At 33.9% G+C, this 22,785-nt stretch overlaps 2 protein-coding genes and 1 long non-coding RNA gene across 3 annotated transcripts; all 3 read left to right on the forward strand.

The window, feature by feature from the left end:
• Positions 1-140: 140 nt before the first annotated feature.
• On the forward strand, positions 141-5,529 carry LOC109183380 (vesicle-associated protein 1-2). Its single transcript, XM_019333462.1, has 8 exons — positions 141-418; positions 571-641; positions 739-820; positions 911-1,026; positions 1,134-1,298; positions 1,402-1,443; positions 2,744-2,821; positions 5,102-5,529. Exons 1-8 carry the CDS (start codon positions 367-369, stop codon positions 5,210-5,212), a joined length of 717 nt encoding a protein of 238 aa, XP_019189007.1. The 5' UTR covers positions 141-366; the 3' UTR covers positions 5,213-5,529.
• Positions 5,530-7,171: 1,642 nt separating this feature from the next.
• On the forward strand, positions 7,172-13,024 carry LOC109183371 (phosphatidate cytidylyltransferase 4, chloroplastic). Its single transcript, XM_019333453.1, has 7 exons — positions 7,172-7,661; positions 8,452-8,729; positions 9,708-9,898; positions 11,249-11,373; positions 11,648-11,781; positions 12,306-12,421; positions 12,498-13,024. The coding sequence occupies exons 1-7, from the start codon at positions 7,380-7,382 to the stop codon at positions 12,587-12,589; spliced, it is 1,218 nt and encodes a 405-aa protein (XP_019188998.1). The 5' UTR covers positions 7,172-7,379; the 3' UTR covers positions 12,590-13,024.
• LOC109183386 lies at positions 10,167-10,400 on the forward strand. The gene is made up of 2 exons (XR_002054533.1): positions 10,167-10,261; positions 10,330-10,400. It is a non-coding gene; the product is annotated as an uncharacterized LOC109183386 (long non-coding RNA).
• Positions 13,025-22,785: the final 9,761 nt, after the last annotated feature.

Consider the following 22,785-nt stretch of genomic DNA (forward strand, 5'->3'; position numbering starts at 1 on the left):
AATTAAAAAAAAAAAAGGAAAAAAAATCTATAAATGGTATGATGACGCAATCAACAAATAAGACCAAATTTAAATCATTTAAAAATTAGGGAAAAAAAGAAATTTTTGTTTAAAAAAAAAAAAAAAAAAAACAGGAGTTCCCACTTCCCACCTAACAGAGACTGTGAGATGACTTGCCGCATTTATACGCACCCACCTCACGGAGACACAAACTAGTCCCACGTTTCTGACGTCGCCGTTAACCCGCTTCCAGTTCCAGCTCCCCGGAAAACTCATCGGATGGATTGCCAGAATCATCGCTGAAAAGAGTCTCCGGCGAGTAGATAGGAACACGCAGACACATATTTAAGCGGGGATCGGGTCGAAATGAGTAACGGGGACCTGCTCCATATCGAGCCTCTAGAGCTTAAGTTTCAATGTACCGTCTCTCTGCATCTCAAGCGAAGTTCTTTAGAAGCTTCCGGAATCTCTACTCTCTGCAAATTTTGTTAGATCCGGTGTTTTTTAGTTTTGTTATCCTTCACTTTCTTCATCTGATTTTTGCGTTTTTTTGTTTGGTGATTTGTCTAGTCGAATTGAAGAAGCAGATCGCGTGTTCGCTGCAATTAACAAACAAATCTGATAATTATGTCGCTTTCAAGGTATTATTTTTCTGATTTTTATTTGAGTATATATCTTTGTCAAAGCGAGAATGTGAAATTATTGAACTATGGGCTATTTTTTTTTTAACCTTATTAGGTGAAGACTACGAATCCGAAGAAGTATTGTGTAAGGCCTAACACTGGAATTGTGGTACCACACTCTACTTGTGATGTCATAGGTCTTACTGTCTGCCCCTTCTAGTTCTGTCTATGTATGTATGTCACTCTCTGTTGAATATATTTTGAGTGTTGAAGCATGTGTTATTCAGTTACAATGCAAGCACAGAAGGAGGCCCCGCCGGACATGCAGTGCAAGGATAAGTTCCTGCTTCAATGTGCCATTGCAAGCCCAGGAGCAACGCCAAAGGATATTACTCCTGAAATGGTAATTCTTGCTATGATAGTAGTAAATAGTTTGTGATTAAGAGTGGATCTTGAAGTGTCCTTATTGCTTATTGCATATTTGCATTTATGTGTGTTGTGCTGTTTTAGTTCAATAAGGAGTCTGGGAATCGTGTTGAGGAGTCCAAGCTGAAGGTGGTTTATGTTTCACCTCCTCAACCTCCGTCACCGGTGCAAGAAGGTTCTGAGGAAGGTTCTTCACCTAGGGCTTCAGTGTCTGAAAATGGAGCTGTAAATTCATCAGATTTCAATAATGTGAGTTTTCAATGATGGGCATGTCTTATAACGGGACCTGTCTTAAGATCTCAAGCGTTGCTGAAAATGAAATGATATATGCCTGACTCGTATGTTATTACAGGTCTCAAGAGCATTTGTTGATTCTCAAGACAACTCATCAGAGGTAACTTTGTTATGCTATTCATGAATTCTCCTATCAGGAGCTTTTATAATATTTCCTTCCATTTTTAGTTTGCTCTATTAACTATTTAAGGGACGATGGAAGTGCTCATTAATATTATGCTGTACACTGTACAATGCATTCTTGCTAACAGTTTTGTATTTTTCACTTCTCTTGTTGTTTGATCTTTCGTTTTGACTGGTCCTGTGATTTCTTTGGAAGTTTGGAGTAACTAAAGACTTAAATAGTCTCAATGATTCTTTTGTAATTTCCATGGGTGTTTGTTTTATTGTTCATTCTAGTAGTTTTGTATTGATGAACTACTCATTGAGGTTTGTGTATTGGACCCATTTATTCATTGTATGTCTGCTATGCGAATATGCAATCAATTCCCATAGTCTATTGAGTGGTCATGTAATGCAAGATTGTCAAGAAAATAAAATGATAAGGTACTAGAAGACCATATATTTTTGCACAGAAAGCCTTCAAGGGTGTGTGAACTGTGAAGATTGTATTTTTGTAGCTTTTGTGAAACTGGAGTAAACATAAAGAGGTGTGGATTCTTAGGCACTGAAGCAGTTCCACTAGGATTTTCTTGGATTTGGTATTTGACTTATTGGAATACAGTGCTAGTTGATTGCAATTTGCAAGGATTGTAAAAATGCCATGTGGCCTATGGTTTGCTCTGTTTGCCCAACCATTTGGCATATCACATATGGTTTTGATAGGTAATAGTGCAACCTCTTTAGTTTATGAGGACATTAGTATACATTGGAGATGAATTTAATGGTAAATTTGTATATTGGACAGACTCCTGTGTTCTAGTAGGAATTTTCTCTCAAATTTGAACTGATCTCTGAAGTTTTATGATAGGGCTCCTTGCAGATGTGATAGTTGGATCATCGGATGAGAAATTTAGAGTTGCTTAGAATGTGGATGTGGCTATTGTTTATTTCATGATGATATTGTTGTTTTCTTTTTATGGGCATGGTTGAATAAAATAGTATTCCAACCCATTATATTGAGGTTGTTTTTCTCCCCCACTAATTGTGTGCATGTTTAGTTCTTCCAAGTAGATATTTAATCCATTTCCAAGCATTTAGATGTATTTCGTCATGAGTCATGACTCATTATTTTGATGTTTTGTAGTCATCATGTCTTTAACTAGATTTCTCATACACTGATACACAAGTGATTTTCTTCTGATAAAATGTGACTAGAGATTCTAACCAATTTGACCGTTAGATGTTAAATTCTGATCTTAACAATACAAGCTGAGCAGAGTCTTTGTTTTCAATTTCAGACAAAAGCTCTCATTTCAAAGTTGACGGAGGAGAAAAATTCTGCCATACAGCTTAATAACAAGCTACAGCAAGAATTGGTAAGGGTTTTATTGATAAATCTCTCTTGCTGGCTTCTTTCTTTCGTTGACTAAATCTACTTTGGACCATAATAAATAAATTAATAATAAAAGAAATACTATTATCTACTATGTCTGAAAAGTTCACATTTTGGAGTTTGTTACTGCATATAAATATTGCTCTAGAGAGCTTATTCAAGGTACCTCGTAATACCTGAAATTGAAGTTAATAACTTTGTAAATGGATTTGGACAACTCCCCACAAGTGTGACACTAGGAAAAACCAAGTGACATCTACAAGATATGGTTCTTATTTTAGTAATTTTAATAGAGTAGAGATATTAAGGAAAGGTTAGGTGGTGCTTTGTGTGGTGTATATTTTCTGTGAAAATGAACTTGAACAATGACAAATGATCTCTCCTAATTTATTTGATTCATCCAAATAATATGCTTTTTACATTGGTACCCATTTTCCTTTTCCTAGTACTTGTGTTTGCTACATGTTTGGTTTGTGAAATGAAAATGGAGAGAATGGGAATAGGTTTCCATATGTAATGGAAAAGGGAAGGAATATAAAAAGAATGCTATTCTATAATGTGGTTTGTAGAAAAGAACACATGAAGAGTAACATACCCTCAAATTCCTAAAATATTAAGATTCTAAAAATTAAATAAGAGTTAATTCCATTTTTGGTCCTAGATTTATTTGTGACAGTTTACTTTTAGTCCTTTTTCAGAACATCCCGCTTTGGTCTTAGTATTATTGTGACATGACCATTTTTGGTCCTTTGCCAACAAAATCGTTGAAATGTTGTTAAATATAAATGACATTTCGATCTTTTTTGTACAAAGTGGGTTGAACCGCGATATTTTTATTTGTACTTTTTTGAAAAAAATTTGTAATTGAAGGCCTAAATGCCCTTATATTATATGAAATTTAAACTATTTTGTTGATGGAGGACCGAAAATGGTCATGCCACAATAATACTAGGACTAAAGGGGGATCTTTTGAAAAGAAAATGACTAAAATTGGATTGCTACCTATAGATCTAAGACTAAAAATGGAATTAACTCATTAAATAAAATAAAACTTTTTTAAAGAATAGAAAGAGAGGAGAGATCTGGGTGTTCTTGGTCGAGGACAATAGTAAACCTGAGGACAATAGTAAACCTGCCATTGTCCTCGGCCACATTAGCTGTCGTTCTCCGGCCGAGAATTATGGCTAATGGTGATGAGACATTGTGTAGAGGTTAGATGATGATGAGTTTGGTCATAAAGGCTGGAGGTGGGCATTTTTGTCTAAAAAATGGGTCAATTCCTGGCCAATAAAGAAATGCAATTACTGGCGGGGGAAGGAAGGGGCTCTGAAATCTCAAGTCCCTTTGCAAAAGAAATTGAGTTTCCTTGGAATCCCGTTCATACTGTGTTTGTGTGAACCAAATATGCCATTAGAGTACCATGATAACTTGCTCAGCTTAACATAAACAGTCAAATAAACTAGGGGTGTGTTTGGTTCGCACATGGGAATCGGAATTGGAATGGGTATCAAATACTTGGTAATGGTAATGGGTTTTGGTGAAAGTATTTTGCATGTTTGGTAGTAGGGTGGAATGGGAATGATTAGGCTAAGGATGAATAATGTGATGAAACCCTTATAAAATAAGGGAATGGGTTTTTCACTTTTTCCATTAATGGGGTATTCCAAACCCATAGTAGTGTTTTAAAAACCAGTCAACCAAACAATAACAATCACTTTCATACCCACACATGAGTGCTAAACCTGCCAACCAAACACACCCTAGGTCTTATATTAACCTATATATTCCTTCAACAGAAATGCTGATGTTACTAACCCATCTACTTCATCTTCCTAACTTAAGGAGGGAGATAGTTGTTATTGGGGTTTGGGGCTTATAGCTTGGTTGTAAGTCGTGTCTTTTTTTTTTTTTTTTTTTTTTTTTTTTTTTTTTTTTTTTTTTTTTTCCGGTTAAAGACCCAGGAGTTGCATCAAACCATACTAAACCAGCGAAATTAGTCTCCGTCTGCTCTTCTTTTTTACTTTTTCGCTAACCCTCCGCCTCTACCCTATGTTAGAAACTGTTAATAATAGTGACAAGATGCTTAGCAGCTTAGTGATATACCGTTCAATGCCTCTCGAAGTCAATAGATTCCGTAACTTATATGAGCCCACTCTGCAACGTCAGATCTAACACAACACAGTGACACCCACCTTGGCACTTTGAGATGTGTTTTCGTAGCATGTTCTAACATTTTGTCCTTGGTGGTCTTTGTTCCGTGTAGGAGCTGTTGAGACGCGAACACAAGAGAGGGCACGGTGGCATTCCACTTATGTATGTTGTTATTATTGGCTTCATCGGCATTCTTCTTGGCTACATTTTGAAGAAGACATAACAAGCCATGCTTGGTTTGCATTCCTGCTGTAATGTCAGCCCTCCCCAGATGTCTGAAAATTTTAGAAGTATCAAGAGAAAAAAGTTGTGACTGGTCGAGGAAACCTTTGTATCAAATAGCTGTCTGGTCGGACTTGAAACAAAGCCGTTTGATGAGTTCTGTAATTGCCGGGAGTTTTGGGCTTGAAAGGACTCCTACAACCGCCCAAACCATCTATTGTATTTGTAGTTTCCGACTTAGCTTGCTTCGTTTTCCATTTCTTTTGATAAGCATGACTTTCTTTTTATAAATTCTTTTTGTTCTAATTATTGCTACAATGATCGCTATGTCATCTCTATACATAGCGATTAGGTGAAACCCGTTTTGCGGTAAGAAACTACAAGGAGATAAATTAATATATTTTGTCTATAATAAATTAGCTCAAACTATAAGGAGGTAGTTCAAATCATAAGCAGGTAAATCGGTTTGCTTAAATTAAGAAGTTCAATAGATAACTCTCAAAAAGAATTAAATTTGAAATCTTGGTTATTAATTTAATAGGGATGGGGATTTGGATGATAATTTGTAGCTTGTATGGTTTCATACTTTGATGGAAGTTGAATGTCCAACTTTGGTTAAGGGCTAATCCAAAAGAGTTCTAATACATGTACTCCCTAATTTTTTTCTCTAAATTTACATTTTGATGTGGCGGATTTTGATAAGTTATATATATATATATATATATATATATATATATATATATATATATATATATATATATATATATATATATTTTATATGAGTTCCAATACAAGTGTCTACATCAAGATTTTGTCTGTGAGAGTACAAAATGAGAGTACACATAAAATTTTTCAATCCAAAATTTTTACATTTTCGAACTCATAAAATTTTTCAATCCAAAATTTTTACATTTTCGAACTTGAGTTAATTTTATTAGATGTCTCTTGTTTTTTGTGGTAATTTTAAATTTAGTTTCAGACTATTGTTTTTTGTCATTTAATATTTTAGACTAAATTTGAGACTAGAATTATTATCAAAGACAAGAAACTTATGGTAAAATTATTTTTTTTATAATGAGATATTTGCATTTTTAGAATCTGAGAAGAAAAAAGAATCTGAATTTGAGAGTTATGATTAAGGGAATCCTCAATGGCTTAGTCTAGTTGTTACTAGGATTTGACGGGTGAATTGAATGTTGACTTGTGATTGACAAGTGGCTTTAACTACACAAGATTCTATAAGCTTAGAATTAGTTTGATAAAATTGAAATCGAATTAAAAAAAGAGTTAATACCCAAAATGATCTCTCGACTATGCCATAATTATCAATTTGGTCATCAACTACCATTCTTACCCAATTAAGTTCTCAACTATGTAACTTTTACTCAATTAAGTCTTCAACTGTACAATTCTTACCCAATTTAGTCCTCTGTATTAATTTGACTGTAAAAAATCGGGATAAAATTATAATTTTACAAGATTTCTCATTCCTCTCCATTTAGCAGCGTCAAACCATGCAATAATACACTCCGATCAGATTTCGATCGTCAAAAAATCGTTGGAAATCAAATTCATGGGTTATCCGATGCATAACCACTACTTCGATACTGACAGGTTTAGAACCCAACCGGAGCTTATTGCTACATGGTTTGGCGCTGCTAAATAAGGAGGAAGGAGAAAATTTATAAAATTACAACTTTATTTCCACTTTTGACAGTCAACAAACAGTCAAATTGACAAAAGACTAAATTGGGTAAAAATTGTATAGTTGAGGACTTAATTGGGTAAGAATAATAGTCGATGACCAAATTGATAATTATGACATAATCGAGGGACTATTTTGGGTATTAACTCTTAAAAAAAAAATCACTTCTTTCCAAAGAAAATATTGCATAGATCTCTATTTTTACTCTTTTCCACAAATTATTGATTTAGACCGTTTTTCTAAATGAAGAAAATATCCTATAGTAAAACTCTTCTCCCAACTGCTTCACATGTTCCAATTTCCAAATCATCGGAAGAAACGCCACCGTTCCTCTCTTCTTCACTCTCCTTCTCAGACTGTCATGCCGCTTTCTCTTTAATCCCAAATTACAATCAATCATGCTCTAAGCTCTAACCTTTCTTTCTAACGCCGCCGCCGCCGAATCACCTCTACCCGTAATCCAATGGCGTCCTATTTAGAATTCGGAAAATGCAAATTGATACGCTTTTCTCCCACTTCCGTCTGCACTTGCCACCTCCATGGCCGCCCCTCTTACCCCTTTCCGAAAGCTGCAGTCTTGAAACGACCCGTTTACCCGAAATTCAGCTTGAAGCTGGTTTTCGATGGCCCGAAATATGCTCTGAGGGCCTCCCGGGGGATTTTTGCAAGGCGCCAACGCCTTAGGTTGATTGCGGTGGCGGCTCGGGCCGAGGGCGACGTCCTCGGTGCTGCCGGAACCCCAGAGGTAATAGGATTTAGCTTTCGGTATCTGCTTAGTAACTCTGCGAGTTTAAGGAATGAACTTTCTGTTTCTGTTTATTTTGCTGTAAACTAACATTTACATTTTATGTATATAATTCATTGATTTCTATTTAATTTCACTTGTATTGTTTGGAGAACATAATTGGATGACCTTATCCTAGGATTAAAAGATTACACTATTATGTCAAAATTCTTATGTCAATGTGTAATTTTTTGGGGAAAATTCTCCTTTCCCTTACATAATTTTACCCCACTATTCCCTTACATAATTTGCCTTTGAGGTGGACAGTCAGTGAGTAGTAGATTTGTGTGTTTTTTAAAAATAAAAATAAAAAATACAAAAGTTTTTCTTTTCTTTTGGAATGAAAGGAGATTTTTCTGCTTTATTATGCATAATGTGGCAAGTGCCACATCAGGAGGTGACCTAATTGCTAGGGTTTCTAGCCAATCTATTTAAAAAAAAACATCTCAGGGGGGGAAAAGTTACCATCTTCTATGTTACAGTTTCTGAAATATGCAAGTGTTTAATTTTTTTTTTTTTTTTTTTTTTTTTTTTTTTTTTTTAAATCTGATAATATAAAATTATGTAGAATACAATTGTTTTCTGAATAGGCATCATGATGATATTCTTTGAATAAAAAAGTATTGACTTGTTCAAGATTTCAAGTACTCTGCAGCATCTATCATCGTGACTGCAGTGCATGGAGTTATATGCCTTGCTTTTCCTGCATTTTGAGTATCATAATGAAATCACTGAGAGGTGTGTTTTCTAGGAAGTTAACCCAGCCAGCGATTCATTGGCAAGGGAGAAATCAAGTCAATTGACAAAAAGGGTAGTCTTTGGTCTAGCTATTGGTTTTTCTGCTGGAGGTGTGGTATTGGCCGGAGGGTGGGTTTTCACACTGGCCCTGGCTGCTGCTGTTTTTGTAGGTGCCAGAGAGTACTTTGAATTGGTTAGAAGTCGTGGAATTGCTGCTGGAATGACCCCACCTCCCCGATATGTGTCACGAGTTTGCTCTGTGATCTGTGCTCTTATGCCTATTCTGACACTGTAAGAGTTATAAACCTAATTACCTTTTCATGGTTTTTAGATAAATGATTTCAGAAGCTGATGTGAAACAAATTTCTGCAATGATAGCCATACTAAAATAATTAAACATCTTGCCATCTTGGACTGCCATCAAAATCCAAATTGATTTAATTGTTAATTTTGTTTTTTGAATGCTACTGACTCTATTACATTGTAGTATCTGTTCGAACATACTCAACCTATTGAAGCACAAAGAGTCAACAACGCCTTTTTTTTTTTTTTTTTGAATGCTACTAACTCTATTACATTGTAGTATCTGTTCAAACATACTTTCTCAACCTATTGAAGCACAAAGAGTCAACAACGTCTCCACTGAGGCTCGATCTCATGACCTCCCATATGGGAGAGTCACTACATGCCATCTGAGCACAAGGTGCTTGGTAGTTGACTAGTTAATGTATTAATAATCTACTAAGGAAGTAGCGTTTAAATGTAAGTGACCACAGAACCACTAAAAACTAAGTGGTGCTTATCTGAAGAAAGTGAAAGACACTCTGCCAGGACCATGATCGGAATTTAAGAGAGCACTCCACACTTTCCTACTGTTTCCCCAATTCCCCTTGCCTTAAACGCTTGTTCCAGGTGTTACAGTTGATTTGGATTCAAATTCATTCATTTCACTTAATTAGTCAATATATTTCTACAAATATTATTACCCAATATTTACTCATAATTGATCTAAGTTCCTATAAAAAGTTTTTTTTTTTTTTTTTTTCCCTTTACTTCATTCCACTTGCTTTAATGGAAAGCAATTATTATCATATAATTGAAGTCTCTACATGGGTGAACCACATAACATTGTGACTCTATACAAAGATCTTTTTCAACATTCCTATATTGTTCTTTATTCAAACTTGAAATGTGTCTTCATTCTAATAGGTGTATAAAAATCATATTTCAAGATTCCTTTCATTTGATTGGTTTTTTGCATTTTGTCAGATACTTGGGCCAAATAGATGTTTCTGTGACATTTGCAGCCTTTGTTGTTGCCACAACACTACTTCTGCAAAGGAGAATTCCTCGTTTTTCCCAGCTTACCAGTGCCATGTTTGGGCTCTTCTATTGTGGTTATCTTCCCTGTTTCTGGGTTAAGTTGAGATGCAGTTTAGCAGTGCCAGCCCTACATACACGTAAGAATCTTCATGAGGCTGTTTAGTGTGCGAATCACATGTAACTAATTATCAGAGCCTTGTGTCTTTTAGCCTTTGGATGTTACTACTGCTTGTACTTATTTGTATGTTCTTATTTATTCTAGATGTGCTGCTTATATATGCATCTTATGTCTTGGAAAGGAATATAGGTTTGCTAGATTGAAAACTGGAAGGTGGGCAGATAATATAGGTTAGATGGCATTAATGGCAGTAAGAGGTGGTAGCAGTGGTGATGGTGGGTAAGTAGCTTGTGGTGGTAATGAGGTTCATGTGTGTTTTTGCATTTGCAAAATTGGTGAGAATTTATTTGAAGATTTGGAAAAACATATTTTAGTGTTTCTTGTCCATATTATTCTTTAATACACTTCTGTATATCATCTCCAAATGCATGGGGCATGTTAAATTGTAAGGTCAAATAAACAAGATGTTTGCATTTAAAACAAACATTTAATGTGCTAAGTTTGATATGCTTGAAACTTTCTATATTAATGGGTAATGGAATTGTCATTGGCTGTTGTTGCCTATCAACTTCTCGAGCCCAGAATAGTTATCTCATCTTGTGAAAATTGAGCAAGAGCTAGTAAGACTTCAAAATGCTAAAATGTTCATGTAATGAGATAATGTTTTGTCATGCCAATGGGGATAACCGCGTTTTCTGTAATGAGGTTTATGTGTAACATCTTATTTAGAAATTAGAACAGAATGAGGAAAATGTGAGCCCTTATTGGTGTGTATTGAACATTTTTTTAGTGTTTTTTGGGAATGCTGGAGCTGGTAAAGATTAAAGGTAATGCAACTTGCTAGACAAGGTTTGTCTATTTTGAAGAGATTTGTTATAGAATATATATTTGATATATAGAATCTCTATATATTAGGCAGTTTAGGGATTTAGGTAGGTAGGACATATGGAAACTTGTTTCCTATTCGTAGTCTTCTAGCACCTATTTATAGGGCTTTGTATTCTCTTTTCTAAAAGACAGTTTGAGACAATATACAACAGCGCATTAGAATATTCTCTCTTTACTTTCGTAACAAGACTCAACCATATATTGACTTTGTTATAATTATGGTCCAGTGTCGATGTTCTTATTTTCAGCTTATTTGTGCCAACATAATGCTGTAAGTGCATTTTGCTGTGTTTGGATAGACTTATGAAAAGAGCTTATGGATTTCTAAAATGTTGTTTCGAGCTTCTTTCTGCAAGTTGTGTCAAAGTGCTCATCAGAAGCAGCTGAAAAACAGCTTAGAATCCAGTTGAAATGCCAACATTTTTGTTGTCTTTTGGTGCTTCTTTATAGGATAAATGGTCTTTTCATTGAATTTATGCAGGAATAGCACAAGCCTGGCCAGTCTTATTAGGAGGCCAAACTCAATGGACGGTGGGTCTTGTGGCATCCTTGATTTCTATTAGTAGTATCATTGCAGCAGACACATATGCTTTTTTCGGCGGGAAGGTAATTTTTTTAATTGAACTTCGTTCATTTTAAATCACTTAAGTTTCCCCTTTTAGTAGATAGGAAGACTAGATTGGATGTAGATAATGTGAACATAAATATTGTTACATAGTTGTCATTACTCGTGCCTTCTCTAGTTCTTTGTCTCTAGACCGAAAGAACAAAAAATCTTGGACATCTAATTTGAGACCGAAAGAACAAAAAATCTACATAGATGGTACAAGTTTTGGAATTAAAAGGGTATAATGAGATGTACTTAAAACTCGTTTTGCAGGTTTTTGGTAGGACACCGCTTACTGATATTAGTCCAAAGAAGACTTGGGAGGGAGCTCTGGCAGGTATTGGTGGTTGTATAGCCACTACTGTGGTATTGTCAAAGTTACTGAGCTGGCCTAGATCTATGCTAAGGTGTGCGGTAAATTTGTACAGTACTACTTTTTGCCTGAAATATTGGTTACATTATTTTTGTTTTTTCTTGAACCTTGGCGCTTTTACTTACTTTCTGCATGTTGAGCATATAGCCATTAATGTGCAATTCAACTATAAGCTTTGAGGTGGAGCACATGCTTCAATTTGGTATCAGAGCCATACCAAAGGTCCATGGGTTCGAATCTCAGCACCACCCATAAGTGACTACGGTCCACGTGTTGCTAGGGGCGTGTTGAGCATATAGCCAATTAATGTGCAATTCAACTATCTGTAAAAATTTTGTTTTTTTTTCTTGCGTTGGGCTTTTGCCTTTATTCAAGCATAATCTGTAGACAGCAACAGCAACTAAAAGAGTCTCTTAACTTTTGGATTAGAAAATTGAAATGATCTCTTTTTTTCGTTTCTGAAAGGAAATAAAAGATGCTTGCTTTGATGACCCTTTCCCTTATTTCCTCAAAAGCGAATAATTTTAACTAACTCGTACTCTTATGTGGGCATTTCAGTGCTGTAGCTTTTGGAGTTTTGATCTTCTTTGGATCACTTTTTGGTGACCTCACCGAGTCCATGATCAAACGCGATGCTGGTGTGAAAGACTCGGGATCTCTCATCCCTGGACATGGTATTGTAAACATTTGTTTGTTATGAACGTTAAATCTTTATCCCGATCATAGTGTGAGACAATTCTTGCAATGCAGGTGGGGTACTGGACAGAGTTGATAGCTACATATTCACAGGCGCCCTCGCCTATTCCTTTGTGAAAATGTTCCTGCCCCTCTATGGCGTTTAATGAAGCATCGAACCATACTCTTGGAAAGACACGCCCACCAATTTCTAGACACTGCATTCGGTGTATTAGCACCGAATTTCGAGGTTTCTTCTGCAAAAAACGCAAAAAGAATGATGTTTTTTGCCAAGAGGAAACAGCGGGATAGGTTTATGAACTGATGTTCAGAGGTGCGTTGAGGTTGTCTGTCTTTTCGCTTGCAATGCGACGATCTGTTGTGTACAGGTGAGAGAGATGCAGAATTCTTTAACTTATTTTCTTCGTTCGAAAATCTGTACAAAAAAAAAAAAAAAACACAAGTACTCAAGTGTTGAATGAGTGTTTGGTTTTTGTTGAAGATTGAGAAATGATAACACCTATCATCAACCTTGTACTTTGTTTGATAGGATATGATATGATATGAGATAAAACCGAATGCCCTGCAACAAATTATACTTACAAAAGCAACCACCAGACAGGACAGCTCTCTAAAAGAAAAACTTTTGCAAAATTTTTTCTGCTTTCACGTGAATTTGTCCCTTCAACTTGTACTAGTATAAGTATACCTTTTTTTTTTCTTTGTTCTTCGAGGTTAATCGCGGGATGAGCCTAGAATCGAACTCTGCCTCTACAATACTAAAAATGAACATTTAGTTGTGGTTTACATTACAGCGAGTGTTTGGTGAATAAATATTAGCTGATTGAGTTAGTGGGTTTGACTAGTTTATAACATTAGTTGATTGTAGAAAGATGTTTGGTAAATTAGCTGTTAGCTGATAGTTGATTACATGCGAAATGGCTTTCTCAAAAAGCTAATAAAAAAGTTGCTTAAAAAAGTTGCTTTGAATTGTTTTTTGAATTTTAGTGTTTTGGGGCAATAAACTGTTACAAAAAGCTAATTAATCAAATACATCTTGGTTGTTTAATCAAGTCAAACAATTATAGTGGTCAAACAAATCAAAATTGACTGATAAACTAACTATATTATCAAACAGAGCCACAATGTGAACCATTAGTTAACTTGTGTCACTATTTGAGGGTGTGCGGAAGACAATGATTTGAGGGTCTTGATTGAGAAGCTATTGGCAAGAAACAAACTCGTAACCTTTTAGTATGAGAATCATGCTCCACTCACTTGATCCCTGTTTCTGGGGTCGGTTGACCATGCAAGTTGGGCACCACCAAATAGTGGGGAAGAAGAAGATAGAAAATGAAGGACCATAAAAATGAGGAAAACAATCTTGAGCTAGAAGAGAGTGGAAACATTCTTCTTTTTTAGGGTCCCTACCACACTATCTTTTAACAAGAATGAGTGCTTACTTTAGGGTTTTGGTATATTGTAACAAAGCAAAATATTTATATATTAAAAAAAAAAAGGAAAAAAAAAAAAAGTGTGGGCAGTAAAGAATGCGTTGTTTTAAAGCTGACTAAGAACATAATGGATTAGAAAAGCAAGCTTGCTCTCAAAAAGTTAAGGAAAGACAACGAAAATAACAGCCAAGTAAAACCTTACCTTAGTGATTGATAAAGATGGAAAGATAGAGTGTGGTCAAGCCAAGCATCTCAAATAGTTTGAGAATTGTGGGAAGGTGGGTGCGGTGGTAATATTGGTCGATGGAACTTTTTACGTATAATACTTGATATTTTTAAACTAATTTAGATTCGGCTTGAACCGTCGTGTGTAAGTGTGTAATGTTTGATTCTACCTGTGAAGATTTTATAACTGTTATGAACGTTAAGTTTTTCCTGATGTAGTCATGTAGCTTAGGGCAAGATTAATGTTTTTTTTTTTTTTTTTTTTTTTCCTTTTGGCGCATGCAATCCACACTAGCTTAGTTAATCCTTACATTTAGATTAATTATAACGTAGCTTGTTTTAATCTATTACAATGTAGTATCTGTTCATAACTACTTTCTCAATCTACTGAAGTACAAAGAGTCAATAACACTTCCACTTAGGCTCAAACTCACAACCTCCGATATGGAAGTCCAACTCGAGTGCCATCTAAGCACAAGGTGCTTGGCTAATCACCGTTTTATTCTCAAGAAAATTAAAAACCAAATTAGTGGGTATAAAATTGAGGTGGTGGGTGTGTGGAAAGCCAAAAAGTTAAAAGCTTAGGTATGGTTATGAATGTATGATGCAACCCAAAGTTTAGTTGCACACGCACATCCATGCAATGCATATATATATATATATAAATGAAATCAATATTAGATATATCATTCCATATATTCACTACTAAACCTTCAATCCCACCTTCTAACCACTAACTTTTCTTCCCTTTCTGTCTTCTACTGTTACTTCTCTTTCCATTGCCTTGTAATTGGATGCCTCATTTTTGGCTTTAGCTTAAACTTCCATCTTTTCTTTATATATTTTACTCACTTATATAAGTCTTGTTTATTTCTCATTTTACTTGTTCCTTACTCAAACTTACCATCTAACATGTCACATGTGCCTTGTTATTCTATTTAATTGACCTTATTGTCTTAATATCAAGCTTACAATTTGAGTTTGAGGAAAAAAAAAACATTTTTATTGAGGTTACAAATTTTTTTGACCACTCATATGAGTTGGACGACAGAAATATAGTCCATTATCTTTGGTCAATGGTCATAAATTTTGACCCCTTCTAATCCTTTTAGAAAAAAATGAAAAATATCTTAAATTTATATCTACTTTAATGAGGTTAATTACGAGATTTTCTAATCGTCCATTAAAATTAGATGGAAATATTGACCCCTTTTGATCAACTGTCTTAAATCTCTGTCCTCTTTTATGATATCAAAAAATGTTGGTAAGAAATTAGCGATTTTCTGACGGTTACATGGGACCTAGGGGGAAGGGGGGAGAGGGTGGGGGGGGGGGTTAGTTTTATTTATTATGTATTTAATTTATGTTTATTTAAATATTAATGTATTTGGGTTCAAGTTTGATGGAAAGCTTTGATTTCTTAATTTATTTTCATCATCAATAGTTTCCTATACAAATATACAAATGTAGACCCTTTGAAGAATAACAAAAAGGCAGATATGTTCTTTACTCCATTAAGAATATAATTAGGCATATGATTGTGAAATCACATTGAAAATTCCTTCAAGCACGAATTGAATAGAAGTTGAAGAGTTTTTTACCATCACGTACATACATTTGCACCACACCACATATATTATATTATAGCTTATATAAACACGCAATGTTTCGAGTCACAGCTCAACTGGTCAACCAATCCAAAATAAGTTTATAAGATTTGCTTTGTTAGCAGTCAATGAGGTGTAGGGTTCGTGGTTATAAATTTGACCTTGTTGTAAACGCTAATGTATAAGTATTTGAATGGCGTATGCATGCATATAAATCAACTGAGACACATTTGTGATTTACCTCTTTTGTCTTTAGGGTAGAAGCTGTGTGAGGACCCCTTAAAGTTTGGGTTCAAACTTATATATACACAACAATAACAACAATTTTTAAAAATTGAAAATTACAAAAAAAAAAAAAAAGTTTTATTCATCTTCTCTTAATACCTAAGAATGGAATTGAAGAATATATCCAGTAGCCTCCTGTCATGATCTTATCTCCAATATGTACACCCCATAAATACATGAATCTTATTATCATTATTTTTTTCAAATAGTATTTGATATTTTCACTATTATAAAATTAATTCGGATTCAGTTCAAGACACACGTTTCAAGGGTCAAACCTAGCTAGCTCGTCCACTTACCAATTGTGGCGGTTTTTGATATATTAGCAAATGAAAATTATGGGTTTCTTGTAATTAATAAATCACATTTTCAGCTTAAAAAAGTCTTATGATTATGAATAAAGGTCCCACTTTGTTTCTTTTTTGGGCTGGTGAGATGATTTGAGACCAAAGATTGAAACATGAAGAAAAAGGACAATATAATGGGTATTTTTGTTAGCATTTAAATGGTGTTGACCCACCTATATGGCCTTTCCAAACATAATATAATCTTTGACAAAGCCAAAAGCTTGTCCAAAAAAAAAATTAAATATCTTGTATAGTTGAATAACCCTAGGTAACATACTATCATTACTCACACACTTTATTGTAAAATCAAAATAAGGTAATACACCCTCGCATAGCGGTTGTAGATTTCCCTCATCATCCTATGTTGGTTTACCTCATTGTAGTCCTTTACCAGTTAGTGTCAGAAGGCGGGATTTCCTTAGTACATACCATCAAGTAGTGGTTGTGGTTTCTCTCATCATCCTATATTGGTTTACCTTATTGTGATCCTTTGCCCGTTAGGGACACAAGGCAGGATTTTCGTAGTACACACCATCAGGTAGTACAGTGATTGTGATTTTCTTCGTCACCCAAAATAAAGTAATGCACATTAACAAGGTTTATCTCGTGCACACTTTTGGACAGTGGTTGTGAGTTTTCCTCGACATCCAAAATAAGATAATTCTATATATATATATATATATATATATATATATATATATATATATATATATATATATATATATATATATATATATATATATATATATTCAAATCTTTCTATGTGCATGGAAATGATTAAACAAAAAAACCCAAAATCCAAATCACTCACTCCAAGAAGAGGCTTGAAGATGACAAAAGTTTCCCCACTTGGATTCCTTAATTAAAAGATATATATTCATTTTTTTTCCTTTTCTTTTTTTTCTTGAGAGCCATAGCTTGCAAAAGTGTATAACACTTTCTATATGCTCCTATATCTAGAAGATGCTTAGATATGATATTGCTCATCATCAAACTTCTACCCCAAACATCAAGAATCTGCTTTCAGACATTGAAGTGACACAAGGCCTCAGTGCAAACTCATACAAAAAAAGGGAAATTAAAGCCTCTTTCCCACCCAACCCCCTTTTATTCATTCCCCTTTCTCCTATTACATTGTGTTATGGCTCTTTCACATAGTGAAATACTAATCATTATCTATTTGAATTTTTTTTTTCTGAAAGTTTCAAATAATTGCAAGGTTGGAGGTTGAATTGGATAAAAAAAATAGTGCATGTTAAAGAGTTCTCGCTAGGCATTATCCCGAATGAGAGTCCAATTATGTGGGAGTAAGTTTGGACTGAATTCATGTTAATTAGTGTCGCAATAGTGAGGATAATAGATGCAGTATGCAACAAAAAAGTTCAGAAATATATACTCTATGTTAATGTTAATATGATATAATAATCTAATTCATATATAAATTCTATTTTTACATTCAATTATATTAATGTTAATATAATTCGATTATATTCGGTATTTGATCTTTATATTAACATGTCTTTTAAACACTATTTGTCTAGATAAGTTTTGGTGACCTATATATATATATATATATATATATATATATATATATATATATATATATATATATATATATATATATATATATGCATCCATGGTGCATGTGTGCATATAATAACAAAATCTATATATTTTTATTTTTTGGCTGACAAACGAAATTCACAGTCACTATTTGAGGGTGTACACTCTGGGTAAATTCTGTCTTGTGATCCTAATTGGCACACGATCACAATGAGTTAAACCAGTTTAGGTTGCTCATAATTGACCAGTTCAAACTAAGAAGGGTAATAGGTTGTTACCACTAAGAGTCGAATTTGAAATCTTGTGGTTACCAAGTCAAAATCGTGTATTTTCCTTCCTAGTGTGGTTTATCTCTTCTTTGTGACTTACTGACCACAAGAACTGAATTTATCTAGTTCTCACTGTACTCTTGAATAGTGGTTGCAGTTTCCCTCGTTGAAAAAGAAAATTGTGTATTTTTATGGGGGAAAGAGTTAATGTAACTATGTAAGCAGGTGCTTGGTGAATGAATTATGAGTATATGGGGGCCTCTAAAAGCTCCAAATGCAAACTTGTGTGGTGAAAGCAACTGAAGCAAAATCATGTGGGGCTAATGGCATTTGTGTGGAGGCCAGGTCTTGCATATCTTGAATGGGTACTATAAAAGATATCCTCTTTTAGTGTTGGGAAATTTTCCCCTTTTCTAAACCACTTTTTTTTCTTTTGGCTTAAAGAAATTCCCTTTGCTCCACCCCCAACACCATACATATATACCTGCTTTCCCCATTCTACACCTTGGACCAGGCTGCAATGGGTTACATGAGCTGCTCATTACTAGTAATTAACCCTAGCTTCTTGATTTTGAATCATTACTAGTAATTAACCCTAGCTTCTTGATTTTGTTGTTCAAACTTTTCTGAGCGATTGTTTACAATATAATCCGATGATAAGTTACAATTCAAGAACAGTTGTCTTAAAAGACGTACTGTTGTTAAGCACCTTGTGCTCGGATGACATGTAGTGACCTCTCATATGTGGGAGGTCATGAGATCAAGCCTCAGTGGAGATGTTGTTGACTCTTTGTGCTTCATTAGGTTGAGAAAGTATGTTTGAACAGATACTACACTGTAATAGAGTCAGTAGAGTAGGAAAGGATGAGACTGTCAATGGTGTAGCCTAACAATTTTACTCTCATTTTATACTTTTAACTTTTACTCCATCTCACGTATTCTTGATGTAGACATTTTTCTGTGACTCGATGAAAATAACCAATCCTTGTTTGCCACCTCAGAAAGTAGAATTTGAGAATATGTATAGTAGAACTCGCAATATAACACTTCTTCAATATAACACCCCCCCCCCAAGAAAAAAAAAAAGGAGAAAATAGTGTGAATTTGATAATGACATTTCACCATGAACGTGCTGCTCTCCTGCTTTTGCTGCCATTATGGTCGGTCTGCAACATTAATTGTGGGTCACCATTACAATTCAATTTTCATTATTATCAAGCCGGTGTTTGGTAGGATAGAATTGTAATTTCATTTGGATTTGCAATTCCTTTTAACCATGAAATTGCTATTCCTTCAAATTTTACACCTTGTGAAATTGTAATTCATGATATATTATTATTTTGCCCTCATTATTATTGTTATAATATTATTATATAAAGACATTTTTAATAACCGTACTCCTAACAACACGTGAACGGTAATCAAATGTGTCCTATTTTAATTAAAAGGCTAAACTAATAGTTAAATTGTATATTTATATACGGAGTATATTACCATATATTAGTCTTTAAGAAGAAAGGTGTTCTCATTCACCAAAAAAAAAAAAAAAAAAAGTGTTCAATTTTGGATGAAAATACTTTGAAGATTACCATGATGGATTTGAGATGAAATTAAGAGTAAATAATGTGAAATATTAAAATATCTAATAGATAAAAGTCTCTAAACCCTAACTTTCTCTTATACTTCATTCCATTTGCTAGAGGATGGAGTAAAACCACCACAATCAAGTTGAGTAAATATTTTATAACATTTTTAAATTAATACATAGTGCTGTAAAAATATGAAGTAATTATTTTAATAGAAAATTAAATACAAGATATATATTATATAGTACATTGAATATATATTATTATATATGGATTATGAAAAAGCAGCCGATTTATGGACCTACTTTTAAGATATGATCAGCGAATTGTTTAATATTAAAAAAAAAACATTTGATTAGTCTCAAATCCAACTAAAGATCGTTAATTAATCTCTTTTAAGATTACCCAAAATCCATTTAGTAAAAGTAAACTGCTAAACTTAACTTGGTAGTTGCGTTCCTGACTAGAGTCACAGATCTGCTAAGAATTTAGTTGATTTTTTTTTTTTAACAATTTAGTTGATTTTCTTGTAATTAATATTTGCTCTGAGTTCAATTCTTGCCAACATCTTTTCAGTTGAAGCGTCAAACTTATCGTATATGACTTTTCTAGTACAATTTACCTCTCATGTATAAAAGAGGGTTTATTCAATACACATTCTCAATAATTTAATGACGAGTTTTCCTCATTAAAAAAAAAAAAAAAAAAAAAAAAAAAAAAAAAAAAAGATAGAAGCTTTTGCAAGAAAGTTAGTTGTTTTATTTTTATACTATTTTATTACTAAATAACTTATTTCATTCTTTTGAAGTGCGACATCATGCCCTACGCAAAATTTTCTTGAATTATAGGATCGGAATAATTTTATCTAAAAAATATCTGCTGAATTATTAATACTAATTATTATTATTGTTGTTATAATATTAACAATACATAATACTAATGATGATTATGATTTATGGTTGTTAATTAATGTAGGGAGTCGACAGCATGCGCCGGAGATGACATACATGTTTTCAACTTCCATGTGGGTCGAGGCATTATATAAATAATATAATTCTTCAAATATAAAAATAGCAAAAAAAAAAAAAAAAAAAAAAACCATAATTATTTTTGGAAGGACCGAGTTAATTAGCGCTAATTAACTTGGACCTTCCAAGCTAGCTTTGATTTTTTTTAAAAGAAAATAGTTAAATAGGTCTATAAATTTTATTAAAAAAATAATTATGCTCGTAAAGTTTAAAGTTGTAATTAAACACATTAACTTATCGATTTGACGTAATTAAACCAATTAATTGTTTTATTCAAATAAAATAATTTATTAAAAAATAAAAGTACAATTAAAAGTCTGCAAAGTACAAGTTAAGAGTAGAAAATAAAAGTCTGTATGGTATTTTTTTTAAAAATTTATGCGGCTAATTACTTTTTCATAAAAAGTTCGAAGAGTTAATTGACTTTTTTTTTTTTTTTGGTTTCCAAGCAAAATTCCAAAACCACAGTATTAAAATTGATTTTTTAAATTTAAAATTAAAGACGGAAAAGCGAAAGGAATTGCCACACACAAAAGACAAACGTTAGACAAACGACAGCAAATCCACGTTGTAATTGTATGCATGTTCTAATTGTTGGGTGAAATATTCCAAATTTATGTCACACAATTTATATGTTTGTACCTTTGATTAATCCAGACATACAGCAATTCCACTCTGACTTTTATCGTTTCAACCTTATAATATACATTCCTAACTAATGCCAAACCTATAATACCGACATTTATGTAATTGATCGAGTTGGTATGTCTAATCTTATATAAGCCTCAAATTTATTTATTTATTTTTAGTATTACTGACTCTGTTACAATGTAATATCTATTCATAACTACTTTCTCAATCTACTGAAGCACAAAAAGTCAATACCGTTTCCACTAGGCTCAAACTCATGACTTTTTCTAGGAGAGTCACTTCATGTCACTAGACCACAAAGTCATTGGTAAGGCTCAATTTATTTATACAAATATTTACGTAATCAATTCAACATAGCTCAATTAATTAATTGATTCAAAGAAGTTAATAACTTTGCTTTGTGATTGTAAAACCGTAAAACTTCATAATGTTTATAATTTTACTTTGCTAACAATTGTAAAATGATGAAAATCTAAAAAGTTAATAGCTTTGCTTAGAGCTGTGAGAACCCCGATTTAGAGGACAATATTTTTGATTAATTAAAACCCCTAGTGGGTAGTGCAATGCATATCTTAAGAAGGGATGCATGTCAGACTGTCACCATCCATAAACAATGACCTCTCAAAACCCTCTTTCAAAAAATGAAGGCTATGTTCTCATTTCAATCAACAATTAAACATCTCAATAAAAACATATGGATCTTGCTGGCCTCTCACAATTTTTTTTTTTGGTTGAGTGCAAAAAATTTCGCAGTCAATAATTGAAGGTGTGCATTAGGTAAATTTGTTTTGTGACCCTAACCGATAAAGGACCACAATGAGGTCATTAAGGTAAATCTGCGAATTCTAATCAGGTGAGAACCAACCTCAACTCACGAACTGCTAACTTGAGAAGGATTGTACCGCAACTACTACATGATTGCACTGCTACGGCTCCCAGACATGCCCGAAGGATCTTGCAGTGCAATTGTATCCGGCTATGGTGCAATCATGTAGTAAGCACAGTGCAATCATTCACAAGTTCGCAGTTCATAAGTTAAGGTTTGTTCTCACCTGATTATAAACCGTAAATTTGCCTTGTGACCCTAGCTGATAAAGTACCGCAATGAGGTAAACCAACCTAAAAAACTCTGCCCAAAGACCCTAGTCAGTAAAGGACTAACCTTTTGACTCGAATCGGTAAAAGACCCAAAATCGAACTTAAAATCTTGTGATTAACAAATCAACCGTCTGACCAATTTGACTGGAGTTGTCGTTCTCGCCATTTTCAATCAACCAAAAACCTCATGAACAACAACTTTTCATTCAATGTCAAGTCACATATACATACATCAGACCTGCCCACTCAT

The sequence above is a fragment of the Ipomoea nil genome, unplaced genomic scaffold (assembly GCF_001879475.1).
Source record: "Ipomoea nil cultivar Tokyo-kokei standard unplaced genomic scaffold, Asagao_1.1 scaffold0188, whole genome shotgun sequence".
Classification (NCBI taxonomy): Eukaryota; Viridiplantae; Streptophyta; class Magnoliopsida; order Solanales; family Convolvulaceae; genus Ipomoea; species Ipomoea nil.